Source organism: Dipteris shenzhenensis, chromosome 24 (assembly GCF_047967505.1).
Source record: "Dipteris shenzhenensis isolate YYH24624 ecotype China chromosome 24, Dip_SZ_1.0, whole genome shotgun sequence".
In the NCBI taxonomy this organism is placed as follows: domain Eukaryota; kingdom Viridiplantae; phylum Streptophyta; class Polypodiopsida; order Gleicheniales; family Dipteridaceae; genus Dipteris; species Dipteris shenzhenensis.
This window is the reverse complement of record NC_141619.1, coordinates 19,527,374-19,549,061: the sequence shown is the minus strand read 5'-3', so window position 1 is coordinate 19,549,061 and position 21,688 is coordinate 19,527,374. Positions and strand designations below refer to the sequence as shown.

The 21,688-nt window shown below is 39.5% G+C and overlaps 1 protein-coding gene across 1 annotated transcript in view; it reads right to left on the bottom strand.

The window, feature by feature from the left end:
- LOC147886334 (uncharacterized) overlaps positions 1 to 7,748 on the bottom strand; it is a 64,714-nt gene extending 56,966 nt beyond the window's left edge. The window contains exons 1-5 of the mRNA XM_087395413.1: positions 7,049 to 7,748; positions 6,931 to 6,965; positions 6,744 to 6,813; positions 5,025 to 5,990; positions 3,713 to 4,065 (exon numbers count right to left, since the gene is read on the bottom strand). Of these exons, the coding sequence (XP_087251539.1) occupies positions 3,713 to 4,065; positions 5,025 to 5,990; positions 6,744 to 6,813; positions 6,931 to 6,965; positions 7,049 to 7,358 (1,734 nt within the window). The 5' untranslated portion in view covers positions 7,359 to 7,748. The remainder of the gene's footprint in view (positions 1 to 3,712; positions 4,066 to 5,024; positions 5,991 to 6,743; positions 6,814 to 6,930; positions 6,966 to 7,048) is intronic.
- Between the last annotated feature and the right edge of the window lie 13,940 nt (positions 7,749 to 21,688).

The following is a 21,688-nucleotide window of genomic DNA, read 5'->3' as shown; positions in this document are numbered from 1 at the left end:
ATACATGTTATACCATTGGCGTATAATATATAATAATGTTTTAAAACTACTAATCACGGATTAGTGATTTCTCTTGTCATGACACTCCCTTTTGCTTGAATGGACAAAAGTCCTCTTCTCGATCCTCTCGTCTCTCTCGTGTACGCTTCTCTTAACTTCTGCATTCGCATCTGCTCTTCATAATTTGCAAATGGTCTTCTCCTGGTAGTACACAATCTCTTTTGGATCAGAACTTGAATCTCATCTTCAAGTTTTGGTTCCTCTTGATGCTGAATATTCAAAATGCAGAAGTACCACTGCATTGCCTCTTCAATATCTCTTCATACTCAGAATTCTCTTCTAAATACCAAGCTGCTGAAATCTCTTCATAATAACCTGCTCAATAAGATGAAACATGTTCTCAACAAACTGGTTAGTATTCAAAACATGTTCTCTCACCCAAATGTGTTACTGAACTAGGTAGACCTCGGCCATAGTCGATTTTGCGATGGAGAACGACTTAGTCTATAGAAACTATAGACCTTCAATCTCTTCTTTTTTTTTTCAACTCTTCTATTTCAGCCCTATTCATCCTATAAGACGCTCTACATGGAGGAGAAGATTCTTTATTCTCTGTCCATACTCTACAATGAATATGCCTACTCTCTATTCAGTTCACACATCCATACACCAGTGTTGGCTGAATGGATAGCATTTACTCTTGGTTCTATGTTCACCGTAGAGTCTTGGGATGAGGAGGTAGAAGCCTCATCCTTCTGCTTGGATGCTTTGCCTTTCCCTTTTACATAATTGATTTTGGCAATTTTGGCTAATAGAGTAGGAAATTTATGCAATGGATGCCCTGGCTTATGTTTTTTACATCCGAAACATTTACCCTCCTTAATTAGCTTTTTCTTCTCATCATCGGTCATGGAAGGAAATATCCATCCAAGACGTGATTGGCTGTTAACATTTTGTACAATAGCTTTCTCTTTTCCTTTGTTGAAAGGCTTCCTAGGATTCAATTTCCTCTCAGCAATCTCAGCCAATTTAGTGAGGTCTTTCAAGGTGGTTGGGTTGAACATTTCAACCTCATACCTCCCTTTCGGGGTTAGGGCTGCTAAATACTTCTTCCTTCTATCATCCTCGTTCTTCTCAATTAACTCTAAAGAGAGTTTCTAGAACCTAGCTGTAAATTCAGCATTACTCTCGTTATCGAATTGCCTGAACCTTTCCCAGCGGAAGGTCAATTATTCTTCATGCCTCGGAGGCATGAAAGTGGCCTTAAGCTGCTCTACAAATTTGGACCATTGAAGAATAGGCTCTTTCCCCATTTGTAATAAGAACAACCGCATCAAAGCATCCTTCTGTAGATACAGTGTGGCAAGAGCAAGCTTCTCGTGGTCGGTCTTATCTTGATGGACAAAATATAGCTCAAAATGGCGAATCCAATTGAGGATTTTATTCGCCTCTCTTGCTCCATCATACTTTGGGAACTCTATTCTCTCTCGATGTTGAAATTTGGCTCTCTTGGATGGGATACCAAAATCTTCATCCCCAAAATTCAGCACTCTTAGTCCCAAATTTTATCATAATGGACTGTTCAATCATATGGCTAAGCTGAGAAACCAGCTTATCAATGGGAGACTCCTCTGTCCCTCTCGCACTTAGATTATAATCCATGTGTATAGGATTTTGAGTTAAAGGCGTAAATTCAATGCCTTGCTCTTGGAGAGACTCGTAAATTCAATGCCTTGCTCTTGGAGAGACTCGTTTCTTCCTTCATTTCTAAAGGAAAACTCCCTATCAAAAGATTCTCGAAAGAGAGATGAAGGTAATTCTATACGTGGGTTATCATATTCAATATGTGTGTAACTCTCATCTAAATTATCCTCTTCAGGAGGAGGTGATGGTGTTCTCTCCCTATATCCTTCTAGTAGTGGAGGAAAAAGGACAAGTTCATTATTAAACATTCCTTCTCCTTCCATTCTTTCCTTTTAGTAATACAAGAGAGAAAATGACTTTGCTGTAATTTCAAAAAAGGGGTTTATTTTACAGCAAAAGTTAAGTATTGTAGAGTTGGTGGTATTTATCTGGACTCCCGCTTCGCATGTGTCGAAAAACCACTTCAAATGACCTCTTCTTTCTTCTCTTTTAGCCTTTCTTCCTTGTTTTTATGCTGTAAACTGATACACTCCGTTTGGGCTACTTGTTTTGAGCCGATTGGTGCTCTAGATACCGTTATAGGGGGTACTTGATGGGTGGATCACCCCCTTATAATCTTGTTCCAATCCGACTTTCCATTGGGGAGAACGGGGGGGTCTCTTTTCCTCACCATTCAAGGGTTTTAAAAGTCTATTCGCACGGGGGGAGTCACCCGTTAGGGCACCCGGTTCCCAATCCAAAGACCAAAAAATTCAAAGAAATCCCTTACCTCAGGGGCTCCAAAATCCAAGATTTGCAAGAATGAGAAATATCTTCCTCCCAGACTCGCACCTTGGTTGACAGCCTCCCGTTGAGGGCCTCCAAAACTCGGCCTTTGTAAACGGACTTCTTTTACACTGTTGCATCGCGCCTCAATTTGCGCACATGCGCCCCTCTCCGCACGCGCACAACCTTTCTACTACGCTCTTTTATTGTGTCTTCCGTGAAGCCTTCCCCTATGCATCACCTCCTTGTGCAGCTCTCTTCCACGCAATCTTCTCGTACACTCGCGCTTGCTATTTGTGCCTCCGTCCTGCACGCTCTTCTTTTGTCCCAGTCGTGCATTGCCACAACTCTGATACCAAATGTGAAGAACCGATTTCTCAAGAATGCAAATGTGTGCAATGCATGCAAAATTTGAATGCCAATTGGTCCTCCAATGGGAAAGGGCGCCCTCGTGAGAGTACGTGTTTCTATTTGGACCTACATAGAGAGATGGCAGATGAATGCAAGGTGATAGAGAGAATGCTACACGAGATTCACAATGAAAGGGTGATACCCTTTCATTAGTGTCCCTTGAGATCACTCAAGTTCCATCTTCCCATTTACACCTACCCTTAGCCTATGACCCATGCATCTACCATTCAATGCACCTTAATGCACCCTTCTCTTCCTATTGCCCCTAGGACCTAGACACGTGTGCACATTTTTATTAGATAGAATAAGTGTCACTTGTCCAAATTTGATGCCATCTAAAGCAGTGGCTCCAGCTCAGCTAGTCCTATCTACTGAGATGATCCACCGCCGAAACAAATTGGTCGGTGTCCATCATAAATACATATACATGTTACACCATTGGCGTATAATATATAATGTCTACTAATCACGGATTAGTGATTTCTCTTGTCATGACATGTACGGCGTGACTGAAGGGATTAAAAAGGGAGCATGGATTTTCAGGTGATATTGCTCACGTGTAGCTTTTCTTTAATGCAGGTAGTGAGATTCTTTCTCGATGCTTTACCTACCGGTCATGATCTATCACCTACAATACTTTTCAAACCTCTCTTTGTATCTCCATACACCTTGACAGGTTATCCAAGTTAAGCTGGTTTTCCCTACCTTAGTTTTTCACCTTCGACTTCAAGCAGATAATCTCCCCAACTTATAGGGTGTGTTAAGTAGCTTTAGCACCCATTTCTTTCCTAGGTAGATGTATCTAAGTCTTTACCCCCCAAAAAAAGAGAAACAAAACCATCTTTGTTTGTGAGCCCAATAACAAAAAACAGAGAGAGAACTCCTTGCATACCTTTTTGCCCCTTGGCGAGCGGATGTTATCTGAGCTCCCAAAGATGCAAGAAGAAACAGCAATTTTGCAAGTGCTTAAGAATTGCATGTCATCTTCTGCCAAATCAAACCCCATTGTTCTGGAGCTGCCAAGTCCTTGGACAAAACCACAATGTATAGTTTGGTCTGTTGCTATAAACGTTCGCTCTCTTTGCTCAAGTGTCTGATGACCAGCAAATCTGGGTTCCCAGCCAGTGATTCCTTGAGGATCTTCCACCTCAATGTACTTCAAACTGAAGTTTGCAAACCTGGAATTGGCCTCAGGTTCAACAAGACCACGAGTGGTGTCCCGGAAATCTATCTCACAGGGATAACCTGCACTGACACCAGAGGAATTCTTTGACAAACATATGCAGGACAACAAGACATGAAGAGGCAGAACAATATAATCAAAGAACAGACTCCTAGAAAGCCAACAATATTACACATGACAAAGGACATCATTTAGGTTGTTGCAAATTTCAATAGCAACTACCATGCAATCAAAAATGCTGTCATTTATATAAATGATTCCTAGACAATTGTGCCCACCCAAACTATTGAACATTTGGGATCCATATGTTGCCTCCCTATACTCTCGAGTTGAGATATCACTACAAGCGCACATAGAGCAACTATATAAATAGAAATGAGCCTCTGATCCGGTGGTATAGGTTGTTGATAAGGAGCTACATCAATCCATGACAAGACGTAATAAAGAGGTCTGAAGTATCATTTCACAAGGCAAATGTAGTCATACTTGCAATATTTTGGCAAAGGGATGTTCTAAATTGGCATCAGGGACATAATGACTTCCCTCCTGTTTCTTATGATTTATATCAAGATGGATCTATGAACATGCCCAACACTAATTTGAAACCTTTCTACTTAAATTGCAACCAGATTCACATTATCTGGCCATTCACTTCTGGTCCACACCACTGTGGCTGTTCATTCACTTCCCATGCCTAAGGCAATACAATGGATCTCTGTGTTACATAAGACAATGATACCATTGTCCCAATTTATCCAGTCATTTATCATTCCAGGAGCAGATTTTCATTTTCAAGGGAGACCATAGGAAAGAGTCTTAAATGACCATTGGCTCTACACCTTACAGAGACATTTTCAGCTCACCAGAGAATCATCACATTCTTGAGTGAGAACAAAGCATGTTCAATTTTGTTAAAAAGAGAAATGACTGTCCTGAGAAGCCAAACAGAAGACGTAATATGTAAGCTGTTGAAAACAGATTATTTGCTATACTTAAGAGTGTCACATATAGCGAATCCTACTTGCATGCCTTTGCTGCCTAGCCCTTTTACTCAGCCTTCGCTGCACTGCATTCTTTTTCCGTAGAGCTTGTGATTGTCGTTTATTGGTGCCATCCTGTGGATACCTTGCAATTGAGACCTTTGCAGGCTTCATTTCCACGGAACCGTCCATACGTTCAACAACCGTCTCCTGATTTGACAACCCTAGGGCATCAGTTCTTGGATCAAGTAATTCCCTTTCAGATTTCTTGCCGGAATCCTCCTCTTCCACATCACCTCCAGATTCATCAAAAACTTCATCCTCATCACCAGTGTCATCATACTCATCGTAACCATTATCATCCTCGATAAATTTATCAGTTCTACCCATTTCTGTCATATTTGACTCAAGTACTGTTGAAGCATTTGCATGGGCTTCACCATCATCGACATTCTTGTACACAGTATCACCATCGAGTTTCTCTCTCTTATGCCAGCTTCTACTTTCAAATTCAGATGCATGTTTCTTTCCAAATGAATGAGCTTCCAGTTTTAAAGCAGCTTCATACTCCTCTGCATATCTTTGAAGCTCTTTGCGACCTCTCTCATTGTACAAACTTCCACTTCTATCAGGAAACTTTGTAGTATCATCTTGATGTATTCCAAAGTCAGATTCCATATTTACATTGTACAAACCGTCATTTATTTTATCAGTATCTGTGTTCATGTGTGTTCTCTCATCTTTCCCGAATCCTATATCTGTATCTCCTTTGCTTCTAGTAGACTGTATAAAACTACCCAGCTCAGCATCCTCCGTATTAGTGATGCCTGAATCTTCAGACTCATAATCTAAATATCTGTCTCTTCTCCTGTCATCCTTATCCCAATCTCGTGAATCCCTGTCCAGAAGCTCGTCGTTTCCAACAGAGGCCTTGCCAAACTGAAGAGCCCTCTCCCTTTTATCATGACTGTTCCAATCGCCATTTCCAACATCATCTCCCCAGTCCGCTGGAAGCATCAAGGCCAAAAGAAGTAAGAGCAACTAAAGAACCCAATTACCAAAGCAAATTCAGACGTACATATTCATATGAAAATACAAATTTAACTGTGTGATGAGCAAGTGAAAATGTCCCCTTCACAAGCAAGGTAAAATATTTTGATATTGTTCAGCTTCTCAGAGACAAGTTCTTTTAACTCAGATCCAGACCTGGTGTGGGAAACACATCAGGCTGAGTCAGACTGTGAGCTCATCAAGAAAGGGCGGTGTTGGATTAAGACCCCTAAATGCATGGAAAATATTTATTTGCTTTGTCCTACTTTTACCTGCGTATACTTCCTAAACCTTTTCACCTGCCTAACAAATCGAGCACTCAGAATGAATGAAAGAGGGTATTTTTAATGAGATATGAAAGGGTCGGTGATAGAAACTCCAAGGTCAGATGCTGTCCATTATACCTCCTCTTATTTTGAATTGGCAGCAGGGAGGGAAATGTAGCTATAAGGACAGGATGGTGGATGTTTATGATGCAGCTTGTGAAGTTTCTTTGATATTTGTTGCAATTGTGCAGTTTTGTGTACAAGAAATAGCTTGCAGACTCTCCATTGTGTTCATTACTTTAGACGAAAGTCACCAAGGTAAAAGTTGCGTGATAGGTTGGACGTGAAGCTCGTTTTTGTCAGAAATTTTGATTAGAGTACACAGTCTCGACATGAAGGACCGTATTTGCAAACTGGGTCTCAAAAGATTGCAAAAACTCTCACTTGTATTATCCTTCGTCGAGCCACGGCCATGACTCCCCATATTCCAAAATGAAAACAAGACCGAATGATCCTGCCAGAGATAAACCCAACATGCCATCGGGAAAAAATCAGATCACCTTCCAGAGGTAGAGAGAGAGCTTCATAGTCGTGAGCTAACTTGAAGAACTGGCCAGGTCAACATTACTACCTTATTGTCAAAATAATCGTGAGACCTGCGACCACCTGTGATACCAATGAGTGAAAATGTAAGTTCAGCACACAAACTGTAGCGATGATCAAGCGAGTAGCAAGATGCTCATAATCACCTTTGTGGTTGCGGCCGACGGAAAAAAGATAATCGCCGCCAAGGATTGTGACAATGACCACACACAGCAGGAGGAAAGCGAATAGGCCGATCCCACAAGGACGAAACCTGGCTGAGCGAGAAAACCGTTTCCCTCTGTTGGATCTCATGGCAGTCCTATTGGGAGCTTCTACATATCTCGAGCTGCTTCCGTGCCGTCCACCGATGGGCAACTTCTGGTCGCCATCGCCATGATCTTGAGCACGAAGAGTTGTTCCAAACGGAGCTATGCCGACCTGCCACGAACCACTTCCCTGCCTGTACAAGGCCATAGGCAAACATTCTCTCTCTCTCTCTCTCTCTCTCTCTCTCTCTCTCTCTCTCTGTGTCCCTCTCTGTCTCTCCGCCCTGCTCCTCCTCCTCCTCCTCTCTCCTCGCTCCTCTGCACCTCACGATCGAGGCTTATTTGCGCATAGCAACAAGCCCACGAAGACCACAACACGCAGGCGATCGAATAACGTTTATGGGCTGGTTCGTGGTGAATTTCTGGGCGTCAGGGCATAGGAGCACATGGCTCTGCCGGCATGAATGCTGGAGCAGCGTACGCCTAAACTGATCTCTCGCCAGAGGAAGGGGAAGGGAAGCTGTGGATAATCGAGGATCTGAAAGCTGCAGCAGCTACAATGCAGCAAGCTGGTTTGTGGGGGAGGAATGGAACAGTAGTTGGCAATTAACAAGGGCGTTTGCAGTGTCCTTGGGTTTTACTTGGCTTTAAAGACTTACCTTACTCATTTATGACTCTACAGCTTTACCTCTCCCAAGTTTTTTTTGCTTCTTCTGCATCTTTAGTTTGGTCCTCGGGTTTTCAAACATCTCTCTTACCAATACAAAAATATTGCTCCTCCCCCCTTTGTTTGCCTACCACCGCACCGACCCCATTTCCGCCCTCCTGCTTGCACAGGAGAGCGAGGTCGGGTGCCCCTTCATAGGCTCAAACGGGTTTGTGAGTGGATGTCTCAGTTTTTGGCCTGCCACATTTCGAGTGGTAGCCTTATTGACGATGGGTGAGCTTGGCAAAGTGAAAATAATTTTTAATCCATTTTTTGTGCCCTTCTCTAATTTCCACGTTCGCTCTTTCTCTCTTTCTATTTCAAGGCAAGGCCCCCTCCCCCCCTCTCTCTCTCCTCTCTTCTCCTTCCTGCACATCAAAGTCCTCTCTCTCTCTCTCTCTCTCTCTCTCTCTCTCTCTCTCTCTCTCTCTCTCTCTCTCTCTCTCTCCACATATGAGGAAGGCCTTACGAATGCTTTATGAGCATTCATCTTGTTAATTTTTTTAAACAATACAAAAACCTTCAAGTTGGAAATTCTAATTGCTTTTTATCGATAATTTGGAGTTTTTGAGCCAAAAGGAATCTCAAATGCCTTCAAATTCGTAGGTTTGACAAGCTTCTACCAAAATTTGCCATTCACCCAACATTAAACCTCAATTTCTCGTGAATACTTGTTTTTTAAGTTATGCAGACATACCCCACTTTAAATTTTTGAAACTTTAAAATAATATAATCTAATCTAAAATGCCTTAAAGGGTCATCAATCGAAAGGGGAATAATGGGCATGCCGCCTTGACAAACAAGCTACGCATAGCATTTGAATTTCTCTAAGAACCCCACTAAGTACGAGAGCTTTTTTCTTCATAACCAATTGGCTAGATGTTATGCTCCAAAGCAAGGACATTCCAAGTACTACATGGTTTTGCTAGGAAATCTATAAAACATCAAGTTTTTTGTCTGCATTTAGTTTGGTCCCTTTGGATTTTGGTTTTAAGTTATGCAGACGTAGCCCACTTTAAAGCTTTAGAACTTCAAGTTTTTTGTCTATATTTGATTTGGTCCCTTTGTTTCAATTTTGTGTTGGATGGGGGGACATAATCCTATTCTTTTTATTTAAAAAACAAAGTCCCCCAACGTTTGTACACACTCTAGTTTGGTTTTAAGACTGTAATAAACTTTCTTTCTTTATGATTCACACACCTTGCCCAAAGTATCTCTATGTAAAAGCTCCAAATTAATTTGTTGATATCAATAAACCTATGGTACCCGTGTTAATTTGTTGATATCAATAAACCTATGGTACCCGTGTTAATTTGGGCCCCGATCCCAATTAACCTATCTTAATTTTGGTACCCAATTTTTTAGGCAAATGGTGTTGTGCGAACCATATATCTCACATGCAATCCAAGTGCTCCCAACCATCGATGTAGCACACAATCAAGTTTTCAAGAGGATGAAGATAAGTCCTATCAATGGCGCTCAGCAATTGGACGCAAGACATGTCTACTCACACACACAAACTCTACTCACCACCCCAAGCGATTGTCTACTCACACACACAAACTCTGCTCACCACCCCAAGCAATCGTCTATGTACCATGAAAGGTGCCTCATCTTATTTATTGTTCTCTCTCCCATATGTGGAGAGAGAACTCCCCTATTTGGTAATCATGCCACCAACATGAACATCAAGGTCACCCCTTTACTTTTCCCTCCCTCCTTAAATGTGCACATCATCACTACTCCTCCCCCTGTAAAAGTGCAAATCATCACTACTCCTCCCCCCTTAAATGTGCACATCATCACTACTCCTCCCACTTTCAATGTGTATGCCGCACTTATTCCACTTCCCCCTTAGTTTCATCATGTGTTTCCCACTTAACCAATAAGACTTCCCCGAGTAAAGGAATTTTGATTGTTTTGTTGAGAAGGGGGACATACTCCATTTCACTTATGTTGGTTGATCCCATGCAACCAAGGCATGCAAGATTCCAAAACATCAAATTAGGTGGTTATACTTGCTTTTAAGTTGTGATGACATATGAGACATCCCTCTTTAAACTCTTATGATTCAATATATATTTCATTTGCAGATTATTTGTCTCCCCTCTTTAAACTCTAATGATTCATTAAAGTTTTCATTTGTAGAGTTTCATCCAATATGCATAGCATAGGATTCCCTAGATGTATTCACATTGCACAGAGTTTATTAGCCCACTCCACCTCTTCTATTATAGGCTTCTCAATGATCAATTCAAGCATCCATTCTCGAGACAAAGTGTAGCTATGAACACCTAACCACTTGTGTTCATGTCTGAAATGTCATCTAATGCCATGGCCTCATGACACCACCCATATGTGACAGTAGCTCTTTTGCCTGAGTTCTAGGCCATGACAATGTTGGCACTATCAAACAACCCTTTGTCCATTTATAGGATAGCTTATTCAATGTAGTTTATGAAGAGCAATAGAGGCATACTATACCATGCCAAAATAGGCAAGAAAGAGAAACATTTAAAGAGCCCTTGTAATGATAAGCCTTATAATAAGTACATGAGGAATTGGTATTAAATTTTTATCTTAAGGAAACCACTAGCATGGCAGGCATTTAAGCAAGCCAAGAGCTTATTTTATCAAAGTCCATTAAGAATAGAAGGCACACAACACATCACACGATGCAATAATAGGAAACCAAGAGCAACATTTAACTGAGCATTGGTTAAACAAGGCATTGATCGAATATATAAGTCTTGCAATGATAAGGCTTTAGACTAAGTACAAAAGGAGTTGCTACTATTAAATTTGCAAATGCATTGGGAGTTACCATAAGGCATGTGCCAACAATCAATTCAATCATCTCCCATGAGAATACATATAGCAAGGGAAGGACAATCTATAAGGAAGGGACACTGACAAAAACTCTCCACACAAAGGGACAAGAAACTAGGAGCTGCACGCACGTGTGAGAGAGAGAGAGAGAGATAGACAAACAAACAAACAGACAGAGGAAACACAATAACCATTTCCCTTCCAATAATTTTACCATGATAAGTTGGCCAAGCATGAAATGTAATCTTCTGTATACTTTAAGTATGACATCTTTGGGTTCACAATGCACATTGCACCTACATGCACTCAAACTGATGGACAATCTTTGCTCCATACCTTGATCATTATTTTCATGTTTATATAGATGTGACATTATAATCCAATGCAATAGTGCTAATTAATTAGATAAAGTAAGAATGTTTTTGCATGGATGCAAAGAGAATGGATGCTTGAATACTAGGAATTGCCACATTATAGTCATCTTCAAGAGGATGATCATCTCCATCTATGGCATTGACACAAATTGATTCAAGGTTGAGGTTTTGACAGCTTACATACGACCTTGAAATAGGGGATTTTGACATTTCACAACTCCTATCACTATTTTATTTTATTTTTTTCTTATTGTCCTGGCCCTCACATGTCAAACCAACATAAAGTACAACTCTTCATTTGGATAGAGGAGAATTCTCACAAATTTGAGGCTCTAAACGTTCGCCACTAGTGTTATTCTTCACTTCTCATAATGGGAGCTTCTAGTCTATCTTAATGGGGGTTATTCAGAGAATGCAATTTCTATCAATCTACTTAATAACAGTGGTTTCATACATTTAATGAAGGTCCATTGAAACCATATCCCAAACATTAAACCTTATAACCTCATTAATCCAACAAAGGCCCATAATGCCTCATCTACACTATCTTGAGGATTTGGGACAATTAGCCTTAAAGGCGATCAAGAAGGTGGTAAAGCAATTATAAGCCCTGCTAGGGGAAATAGTTTACTCAAAATGTAGATAAGAGCTAAGAAGCCATCTCTAAAGAGTTCATGACATAGTGGCAATGTTCATATCCTAATAGCTAATTCTAAATGGCAATGTTTGTATCCTAAAGAATCTACCACCATCCTTTCAAAGTGTTGGTAAACATTATGAGAATTGAAGTAATCTGGCAAATTGTCACACGTAGATGCCATGCTACCACCTTATAGCTACATTACTAACATAGCAAGGAAGATCCATTGCAAAATTATGATTGCATTTGACCTCTCATAAAAAAATGCACAAAAATGCATCCAAATCTAGTTTAGCTATGCATCGTGTTTTATTGAATTCTTCATGTAATGTATCGAATCAAAAAAATTGGTGCGCTCATATCTTAGCATACCATGCTTTCAAAGGAGAGTCTCCATTGTACATATTGTAGAGTTTATAGTGTACACCTCCTTTCTAAGGTCTACTAACATTTGACTACAAAGATGCCCACGGCATACTATTACATCCCTAGCTAACCATGGGTTGCAAGTAGCTAGCCCTAAAGTTAAGTAAGACTTTAGAGGGTAGGCTATTAGCCTACCCTAAGGTTAAGGGAGACTCTAGGGTGTAGGTTATTAGCCTAGGGTGGCTATTGTCTCTTGAAGCCTTTGTTTCAATCGCTTTAGTGGCATAATTTATTGCAATGATAATATACTTACTTCTAACTCTTTAAATGGCCCATGAAGTCTAACCCCAATTTCTGTTTCCAAGGATGCCTTAGGTGTAAACGCATCTGATCCTGCAATAAAGGTCTATCTCACACTATTTGTAATACTTTAAAAATCATATAACATGCCTCTGCATCATATTGTAGCCATCCATAATCCAACATGAATGATTTTTTATATGTTATTTTTGAAGACGAATGTCTTACTAAAGCACACTGGTGAGATTCCCTTAAGATTGAATGCTTCTCATGCTTCATCACTACCCTTCTTAAGATACATTTGCATTCTTCTTTTATAGTTATCTAGTGATTGAAGTTTACTCTAGGCTTTGAGGCCAAACTTTATGTGTGTGTTCATATTATTTTCTTGGGAAATATTGCAATAGAAATGTACTAAGTACTTACTTTATTCTCTTTGCCATCCATTTCCATGGCTACAAATAGCTGTGCATCTACAATGAATCAAGGATATTGCTCTCAAGGGTACCTGTGACTCCATCCTTGACAAATAGATTCCCCTATGCTGAGTTCTGGGGTTATGAATTATAGTAAATGTGAAATCTTGGAGTAGCAACATCCACCTCATCACCCTTGCATCAAAGTTTAGCTGAATAGATATAGAAGGTCCTAATGATCAACATAGGATAGTAATGTCTAGACATGTTTTATATCATGCCCAAAGGTCCTCTTTTAGTGGTAATGTACTTTTTTGACTGATTGAACATCCTGCTTGCATAGAAAATACGAAAGTCAAGGTTTCCTTTCAATTGAGCATGAATTGAACCACTGGCAAAATCTTGAAGCATCCACATACACATGAAATATCACATCCTTACTGGCTAACCTTAAGATTCGTGCATATATACCTTTATGAGTCATGAAGAATCCACCTGCACAGAAACTATCACATCCTTATTGGGTGACCTTAAGCTTGGTGCCTCTATAACAAACCCTTTAAGTCTCATGAAAACCTTTTTTTAGCTTTCATTTTACACAAATCTTTCTTCTGTTTGAGAAATTTGATGCAAGGGTTCTACTATTTATGCAAAGTTTTAATGAGCCTTCTACAAAAGCTTGAAAAGTGAACTAATGAGGTCTATTCCTTCTCCTTGATTATCGATTCTATAGGTGATTTGAAGTTTGGGTCTCTCCTAAATTTATCTATATATTAGATCTTTATCAAGGTAAGACTAGACTTGGTTTTTAATGTACCAATTCATTTGCATCAAAGTCAGCCAAACACCTTAAACTAGTTTGTAGGAGTATCCTATAATCCTAACTATACATTTGTCTTCCAGCTATTTGGTTAGAAATTCAAAATCCTTCTCAATAAAGTGATTATTCCATATGCACATTAAGCAGTACATGCTTCGTCACATATGAATTTCATCAAAGCCTTGTTAGCACTTGAAATCTTGGGGTAAAGTGATTATAATATGATGCAACACTTTAAAAACTTTGCACGTCACATGATCTTGTTGTAATTTGATAATAAGGAGTCTAGTCTTGAACTAGGCAAATACTTCAAACTCAATTCAATGTACTAGTGAGAATGAACATAGTGGCCTTCTTGAATCTCAATAAATCCTTTAAGCTAAATTTACCCAAGGAATGACAAATAGAAACATGCTATAGAAAGGATATTTTCTAAGTTGATTGCTACCTTAGTGATATTAAAAGATATAGGAAAAGTTGAACTCATTAAAAGTGTTCCCACTTCATCTTAACTATTTTACTCTTTACCAATTTGAATGTAGCCACATGTGACTTTTGCAGTTTATAGTTGATGTTTCATACTATGTTTCAACATAGACTTTTCATATTTAAAAAATAGTGAAAGTTCACTACTAGAAATGTTCAATAGATTTTCTCGTGTAAATCATGTTCATAGTTTCTTTTGGCACCCAGTTTGTTCTCCAATTACCAAACTCCTTTTGCATCTATCAACACTTTTAACAAGACAATTCCTTGAATTCTAATGGGAAAACCATTAAATAACCTCACAAATTCCTTCCATTTTAATTTATTGGATTCTCTTACTAGATTCCATGCACTCAAAACCAAACCTTGCATTACTCGAGTAGGCATAGATTGATAGAAGAAAATATACTTAGCACAATTGCCAAAAACTAGATGCCTTTACATTATCTTGGCATTAAGAATTGGAATGATTTCAAAGGGTATTGTGGTAGTCAAGTGCCTCTCATCGAAAGTAAAGGGGTCTCAAAAAAAGGATAGTTGACAAACTATAGGTTATGCTATGATCTCCCTTAGGGATGGCTTATGATGTATGGGATATCCCTTGTGCTCAGTACATGATTTTTCTAAAGAGCTATGTGTGATGTACTAGTTAATACTTCACCATGACTAATCATGAACACATGGATCATACTAGTAGAAAGGGTGATATACTGGTAGAACCATGATATGAATCTAGCATAACATTAAGAACCATGGGAACCAATGAAGCATCTGCAACCAACTCACCCACACATGCTAAATGTTTCTTAATGTATTTCACCTTCCTTGAGGACTCATCCACCCTTTTTCTCAAACATCTTGAGATTTTTAAATTGCCTTCTTAGAAAAGCAACACGTAATTCATTGCGCCTGGATAAAGTCTTTGTTAGACATCCCAAGCCTCCTTGGCAAATCTGTAAGAATGTATATGAGGTATGATGGTCTATGTCATGGGACAATGCCATCAAATCATGTGCATTGGCATCACATCCATCCCATCTCTCTTGTAATTGCATGTGTGTCACTCCTGTAGGAGCAAAATCTCTTGACCTAGAAGTAGTAGCTCTACCTCCCAAAGGTAGCATTGATTGTAGTGACATTGGAAGGAGAAACTTATTTGAGCTCACCACCACTCAGTACACCCCAAAAGAGATTTCATATTTTCATGCAACTTTTTACGTGATTTATGTTTGTGAAGAACCCTTTCAAAAAATCATGTAGGAAATGACGATAAAATATTGTCGATCTAAAAAAATAAGAAATAAGCTATTTACCATTGTTACTTTGCCATTTACTACTGGTACTTGCTCAATATATTGTCGGCATAGAAGCACTTACCACCAGTAACACTATCATTCTACTGGCAAAGATCATAATACCAATGGTATATTTAGGTGTGATTTAAATCGAGAGTATTAAATCATATGCCACCGATACCATGCATAGTACCACTAGTAATTGTATGTTTATCACCAGTAGTATGCCTATTATCGGTGTAATATCCTACTTACTAGCGGTACAATTACAATCACAACAATAAATGAATGACACCAGTTCTTTTCCACTTCTTTTCATTTGACAGGTAATTTTTTGCTCCGATCTTAGTCCTTGGCACCTATGCTCGCAAGACATAAGACCTAGGTTGGACCACTCTTTGGGTGTAGGTACCTGGGCTCTCTCAAAGAGGGAGGTGGTTTTATGTTGGCATGCACGTTGTTTTTTCTTTAGCAATGAAAGCATGAAATATGATACTTATTGAAGCATGTCACCCAATTGTGAAAAGAAAACATGCATGTACTATGTATCACATTGCCGCTTGCGTTGCAATCAGTATGCATGATGCATTGTGTAACATGTTGCTCATGCAATTTGTATCATGACGCATAAATGCATTCAATATGATGTTGCATGCATGCATTCAACATCATGTTGCATGCATTGCATGCTATATTTGTAAGGGTTAAATTTTGCTTATACGTTTGTGCATTACATGTTACATTTTGTACTTGTGTAAATTTGGTTGAATTTCTGCATGCAGAATACCTTAGAATATTTTGCTTGCACTTGTGCCTTCCTTGAAACTTCACCCAATACTTTCAAGATGTTTGGAAATGAGACACCTTGTGATGAGAGAGCTAGAAGAGTAGGAAAGAGACCTTTGACACAAGAGGAGTGTGAAGAAAAGGAGCATGCTCATACAATCTATGCATGTTATGAATAGATACAAATGATTACTGGTGTCAAAAGGGTACGTGTTATCCATTTGGCCACTCAATGAAGGGGCAATGGTAGAGAACTTTGAAGGTGAGGGAAGCCAAAGAAGACAAAGGTGCTCAATGTATGGCTCTCAACTTGCTGAGCAACATGGTAGATGGAAGACTAGTGAGTGTAGCGCCTGGAGATTCAAGCATGAGCAAGCTATATTTATATCAATACATATGGAACAGAGCCTCACCATCGGATGTCCCTCTATACTTTGCAAAGGTGTTATTTTGGCACTTTGTGAAAGTAGTCCTTGTAGATTTCTCCTCATACATTGACAAACATGTAAGGCCTTACATGGATGTCATGATAACACAAGAGATGCTCTCAAATGCATTGGTGGAAGCACGAGAGATAATGGAGGAGTAGCTGGAGGCTTTGTGATGAAAACGAAGCACATTTTGAGGAGATTTGGTGGTGGTTGAGGAATATAATGATGAAATAAGTGGCAAGGAACTCCATCACAGCTCTCCAAGCATAGTTAGCCATCTTAAGCAAATTGAACATGCCATTAAGGCAAGAGTGCATGGACCACAAAGTCACATTACAAGGGGCACTACCACATTGATATAGAGAGTACAATGTGTCTCCACCCTATAGACCAGCTATGCCTAGTGCATCCACTTCGCACATACACACTTTTATGTCCAATTTGTCAGGTAGTTTTTGATGTGTGTGTCGGATTCTATATCACAACTTTTAGGCATAGATTTCATCTTATCTACTTATTACAAGCCATACAAGCAAGATGATTATGACCACTTTGCCAGGTAGAGTCTCCATCTTCTTTTTATATGGTGTTGTGATTGGCGATTTGATATCCACATAGGAGCTTTAAGATCTTGCCATTTATTTGAATATATAACATCCACATATTTTTGGGGTTCTTAATACTAACTCTTCAGTTCTTAATATTGAAAGATTCACACGATGTATTATAAGTTCTTAATATTAACATGTCCACACTATGTACTCATATATAATTATGCAACAAGAAAACCCATTGAAGCAACCAGCCAAATGTGAAGCAAGAAAGCAAACTTGTTGAAGCAAACCATTCAAGACTTTGCAAGTTATTCAAATCGAATTTGCATGGGTGGCTCCTAACAAAATGGATGCAACTCACTCGACTTATGGCCCCTTCCACTTTTTGAATAGCTTCTACTCATCACCCAAGAAGAGCTTACTCATTCTTATGACCAATCCATGTACTCTTCTCTACAAATGTTTTGGGATTACATTCACGTTTGCATTAATAGGTTATTAACGTTCATTAACTATGCTCTAAAGTAGCATGAAATCAATGTTATCATGTTGATTACCAAGAAAAATAATCAAGAAATTAGGTAAACTACAATCGATATTATTAACATAATCGATGGTAGTATATCTATTACCGGCGATTACTATTACTACCGATAGTATAATCGGCGATAATACAATATTACCATCAGTTGTCATCATATTACCGCTAGTAGTAGCTACAAAACTATCAGTGGTATAGCTAGCTGCGGGGTTCACAATTTTTTGCGCAACTCAGCACTATATATTGGTAGAAAGGGCAATAGGCTCTTCATTCGATCCTATTGTGGTTTATATCCCGATAAACTGTTTGTTGGTAAGTTGGGATAGAAAGGTGAACCACAATCTGGATCATAGTGGTAAGGCTGAGTGGGCAAGGGTGAGTAAGCATTCATTATACTTGTGGGTGTGGTTTGCTACTCCAATTCCTTGCATTTTGGGGAAATCGCAGACCATAAATGAGAGTGCTAGTGAGTGCGAGTGTTTGTTGTGTGCTCCTGGGGGTGGTATATACTCCAACTCCTTGCGCTTTGGGGAACTAATGGACCATGATCCTGAGTGCCAATGAATGCGATTGTTAGTGAGGAGTCTTGCATTAAGGATTTATGCATAGTGTAGAGTTGTGAGATTTTTATTTTTTTCTAATTTATCAGTAAAGCATGGAGAGAAGGGATAGACGAGATGGCAATCATGTGATCAAAAATAGATTATGAGTTGCGATTACGAATGCACAATCGGAAATGCCTTAACTAGAAATATTCATCCACAACCTTCAAGATGAGTTGTGACTAGGCAAACTATGGATGCATTGAGTCATGCCCAAGCCAGTATTCATATGCCTAATAATGTTGCTGGGCTTGAACAAGGATTTGTAGAAGAGGATCTCAATTCCGAAATGCATACTACCCCAACGCATGATCCACCCTATGAGATTGTTAATCAAAATAAGGGGAGAGGATTTATGTGGGTATTACAATCCTCTCAAAGAGGTATTCCACGTGCAAATGGGGGAAAACATAAGTCACATGGTCCAGAATGGGACTTTGTCATTAATGTTTGTGACTATGTTAAGTGGAAATGCAAGTATAGTGCAATATAAAAATCAGTGGGAGCACCTCACATAAGGGATCACTTGCCTGGTAACTCAAGAAAGAGCATTCAGCATCGTGTGACCCTGAGAGATAGTGCAACAACTCACACCTTGACAGAGAAGATGTAATCTTTTGGAAAAATCTAAAGAAGATCAAGTTGGGAAGGTCAAGGTGTAGAGTCTGCAAGCACACATAGTGATGATAGAAGCACAAGTGTTGTAGGCTCCCATACCAGAACACCTTGTGTGGACACTAACATGCAAGATCGATCTCCACCTATTGCTCATGAAGCTAGATCGGCAACTGCGACTCCTAATTTCAAGCAACCCATGATAGTTGAGAGCATTTGGATTCAAGATTTGGAGAATGCATAGTGTGTTCTTGGTAGATCATTTTGCGGCTAGGATATCCACTGAGTATGGTCGATAATGATGATATAAGAGGTGCACGGAATTTCATTGCTAAATATCAACCTGGATTCAAGCCCCCTTCATACCACACATTGCATACAACATTGTTAGACAAGGCATATGCAGAATATAAAGATCACATAAATCGCAACATTTTTGAACAAGTGCATAACATTCGATATAAAATTATCTCAGACAGGTGGACAAGCATAAAACGCCATGCTTTATTGAATGTGATGGCTATATCGCTATGTGAGGAGGCCTTCCACATGTCAATTGATAGCTCACATGTAAAGAAGTTAGGGACACATATAGTTGGTGTATAATCAAAGGTTATAAGAGAGTTAGGCCATGAAAAGGTTGTACAGGTCATAATGGACAATGCCGAGAGTTGTAAAAAGGTGGGTAGAATATTGCAAAGGCAGTACACCAATCTATATGCATCTATGTGTTGTATGCATACTTTAAATCTTGCATTGAAAGTTTGGTGTAAACAAGTGCCATGGTTCAAAGAGATTGTTCGTGAGGCTCGAGACATTGTGAAGATTTACAGAGTGGACATACACCTCTGGTTGGCAAGTAATCTACTAAAAAATAAATATGAAACTTATGGCCGCAAGATAAACCATAGGAGCCAATTGAGTTGTCAAAAAGACATGGCCATATAGAGCACAAACAATTATCTAAACTATCGAAGGGAAGTGGTTGCATGTCATATGGTTGTGCAGATGGGTGCTGTGACAAATAGCTAGTTGGGTCCATGCTGGCATCTCCAATCAATGTTGCACATGCGTCGTGTGCCTCTTGTTGCAACAAGTCGTCAAGGCTCTTCAGCTGGGTAGGTAGAGCAACAATCTCATTCTACAGCTTGGGCTCTGCAGTCTTTCGGTTTGCAAGCATTGAACTTGCTCGAACTAGGCTACGTTCTCTTCACAGATTTGTACCATGCAATGGCCCACATGCACCCTCCAATTCCTTGGACAATTGTGACTGCATGATCGCCACTTTGGTACAACCATGCGTACGCTTGCCCTTGTAAGATGAGAAGTCCACTTGGATTCCTTTTATGAATTGCATGTACAAGAGTTTGGCAAAGTATATTGCCACTTCGTTATGGTGTGGCCCCTTCCCATATACCTTGATATAGATTTTCCTAGCATTTTGTCAAATCTTCTTGTCTCAACAATTTGTGATCTTCCATCTACCATGCTAGTCTAGTGCTTGGGTTGGGGTGCTTCAATCTTTCTCCATTGTTCTTCTATGTGTCCTAGATTGGCTGCCCGAGGCTTCACCTTCATTGGGCTTCTCTAAGGGCCAGATTTCCAAAAGATCTTGTTTTGAGGCGAGCTTATTGACTTCCTTCCATTGCATGTCTGAAAAACTAGTGCACATGGTGTTGGTTACTAGTTCATATGTGATAATTAGTGATGAAAGACCTAAGAAATGATAAATATAATATTAGAAGCGTGCAAAATTTGTAATATTAAACATATCAACCTCCAGGTTGAGCATATATGGATATGCATGAAACAGTGTCAGGCACATGCTTGGACATTGCACTTGCAACCCTGCGTAGTTGCTCGAATTGTAAGCATTGCTACTTGGCACATTGAGAATCCTCTTTAGCCTCCTCTTGCATCAATCGATGCTTGCCATCTCTTCTGGAGTCTTCTAGTTCCCTAGGCAAGGCAGGAGTTTCCTCTCCTTGGGACATTCTCAGAATAACTATTGCAACCAGAGAGCGATAGCGGTTGGATGTTAGATGTGTGATAGTGCGGTTAGATGCTAGATGTGTGATAGTATGCAAGCTTTGCATGCATCAAATTCAAAATTTTTGAAACGCAAATGTGTGATGTAGGACGCAAGATGCAAATGTCACATGTAATATGCTCGATGCAAGATGAAGATGTTACATATCCCATGCAAGATGCAAACTGTTACATATGTTGTGTAAAATAACAAAATTACTTTAATTTAATAAAATGTAAATTTTGCAATCTTTAATTACAATTAACAAAATAAATAATTGAAACTCATGTACATTGACAATAGCATGTAGTACGAATGAAAAAAACTAAAATTTATTCTTGAATAAGAATTTAATTACAATGGTTTGACACATGGGGTCCCAAAAATATTACAAGATGAAAAAGGTGGCCTATGATGCAAGCCTAAGTGCAAGGCTCATCTTATCCATAGGCCTCAAAGCCAATTGTCCCTCATATCCTACTCTCTTTAAGATACACTAGTCTCTCTAGGTGGCCTTCTCTCTTCGGCATTGCGATGCATCATTTGTTCATTTGCATGACGGTGAATGACATTAATGACATGAGAAGGGGGCATTTTGCAAATCATTCTCCAGGTAATTCCAAATCTTCAAAAAATTGGATCATCTCAACAATGATCCATCCCAATGCATGCATATCTACATGGCATGGATATTTGCCTCTTTATGCTACTTCTTATAGCTCAGGTGCAAGCCATTTTTTTCACCCAT